Here is a 2,321-nt window from a genome sequence, read left to right as displayed (position 1 = left end):
GTTTTAGGAGCTTTTTGAGATCAAAAATAAGAAAATACATAACATTAAACATGTTAACAACACAAAAGCCATATTAAACGCAGACTACTTTAGACCCGGAAGTAGGATTCGTCGCGTCATCACTGAACAACCGGATAGCTTTACTGGCCTGGCCCAGTGCTCTGACCTCCTACATTGCAAAAAAACATCCAAAGCATTAGATTGTATATTTGTCTGTACGGTGATATGGTCAAAAAGCCTAATTTCAAATTTCCAAATCTTTATTTAGAATTTAGGCAGTACAAATTTAAGCGTTCTAAAATCACCCACAATTCCAAAAATATCTTCAATCCTAGAAATCCTCACTGTGATTAACTTATTGTTTCTGCTGACCTTGTTACACCAACAAACTATTTCCTTCCTTTTTACTGATATTAATGATATCAGTCACTGCAATCACCTATAATTTCTTCTTCTTTTGTTTTCGTCCTTGTTGAAGGAGGAAAACAGCGCGGCACCCAAAATTGCAGCGGCTACACCTGCCACCGCGACGCCTCCAATCACAGCTGCTGTTTGAACCTATGGAAAAAAACACAATAAAGAGAAAAGCAGTTGTGCTGGTTGTTGGAGGGAAAGCAGTTATTGCATTGTTGTTGAGGTTGTATTTCAGTGCTGACTTCCACAAGGCTGCAATAATAGACAGTAAAAACAAAATAAAAAATAATGACCATGTTTACATTCATTAAAAATTGAGCGGCTGCCATGTTGCATTTTCTGATTGAACACTATGAAAAAGAAGTTTTTTTTAATGCATCTCAGAGAGCTATTTATGGCAGCGAAGGTGACAAAACGGGTTGACTAAGCAAGCTTTTTTTGGAACTTGCAAATCAGCTAATCTGCCGTTTGATACATAATCAAAATTTATTCAGCACCACATCTGCTTCTAATCATTTATAATAGATTGTGTTACATCTTTGTATCTTTACAGTAAATGAGGCGCTTAGATGATAAACACATCCAGCGCAGGTGCAGACAAACACTTTGATAAAATCATTTCTCACTGAAACAGCAATAAAGTGTTACTGTTGCTCTTCACTGTTGGTTTAAGCCATGTTCAGCTTAACACAAGAGAATTTACAACCCATTTGATCTCACAGACTTTTCTTTTAGGTAAAAATCCCTCACCTGTCGGGACTCTGGCTTTCCATAACGTAGCTCTGTGACAAAGTGTTCACAATTCTGAGTAGCGATACAGTAAGGCAGCTCTCGACCGACCATCCTGCAGGCATCCCTCACAATGGCAAGAGGCTCACGAGGACTGTACTCATCATCCAGAAGATTATTGACCTCAAATTCGCTGGAGCCGACAACTTCCCAGATCTTCTGACGCCTCACCTGCGCCTTACCGCTGTCTAGTAACGTCAGCAGTTCACCGAAGGATCCCAACTCACCACCTGGATGTGCTTTTTTTGGAAGAGGAAAAAGGAGGTCAGAGAGACACTAAAGCAACATCTGTGAATTATGTAGGGCACGTTAATGTGTGTTTTGTGCAGGTCAAAAATGTAATACTCACTCGGAGGCAGTAAATGAACAACTTCATTTCCTCCAATGTAAACAGCCCAGTGTTTATATGCCCCCCGAGAGATCTCGATAAGGTCCCCTGGCTTTGGCTCTTTGTCAAACTGAAAATAATGAGAAAAGGCAGCACTCAGTATAAACAGACAAGTGAGCTAGTAAAAGCTGACTAGAGGAAGAACAAAAATCATAACGAGGTGAAAATATGAGTCGCCTAGTAATTTTCAGATATTGTAATAATGTATAATATATCAAAGTTGTTTGAATCTCTTTGCTGTGGCAAAGAAAAAGGTTAGCATAAATTCTGAATTTTCATATATCTAAAAATAATTAAAATTTGATCAAGTAAAAGCACACAACATACCAATGTAGTCACAAAAATGTGGACTTAAGTAATAGTAAAAGCAAGGAGAGGATCACTCACCAGTGTTGGTGCCATGGCTTCACCTCTTCAGTCAGCTGGTGGGCACGACTGGTAGCGAATTTACTCTGACTGGTACTGAAACTTATTAGCTTACATTTCAGATGGAGAAGTGCTAATATGCAAAGACAGATTAGATAAGCGCATTGGTAAATACCACATGGAGGCTACATGGCCTAAATTTGCAAATCATTAACTAGAAAAGCCAATGAGAGTGTTGCTGTTAAGCAGCTGCCAAGCAGCGCGCAGTGCGAGAAAGGGTAAGTTTCATTTCTTGTGAACTGTTCATTGGATTGAGCCTTCTACAATAAACCAAAGTTCATTGTAAAGAAGGTGAAAATCTACA

General features: G+C 39.1%; 1 protein-coding gene across 1 annotated transcript; it reads right to left on the bottom strand.

Annotated features, from left to right (window-relative positions):
• Positions 1-242: 242 nt before the first annotated feature.
• On the bottom strand, positions 243-2,113 carry LOC113012219 (HRAS-like suppressor 3). The gene is made up of 4 exons (XM_026152281.1): positions 1,979-2,113; positions 1,553-1,661; positions 1,165-1,442; positions 243-558 (listed from the first exon to the last, which is right to left on the bottom strand). Exons 1-4 carry the CDS (start codon positions 1,991-1,993, stop codon positions 436-438), a joined length of 525 nt encoding a protein of 174 aa, XP_026008066.1. The 5' UTR covers positions 1,994-2,113; the 3' UTR covers positions 243-435.
• Between the last annotated feature and the right edge of the window lie 208 nt (positions 2,114-2,321).

The sequence above is a fragment of the Astatotilapia calliptera genome, chromosome 19 (genome assembly GCF_900246225.1).
Source record: "Astatotilapia calliptera chromosome 19, fAstCal1.2, whole genome shotgun sequence".
Taxonomy (NCBI): Eukaryota; Metazoa; Chordata; class Actinopteri; order Cichliformes; family Cichlidae; genus Astatotilapia; species Astatotilapia calliptera.
This window is presented reverse-complemented; position numbering and strand designations above follow the sequence as displayed.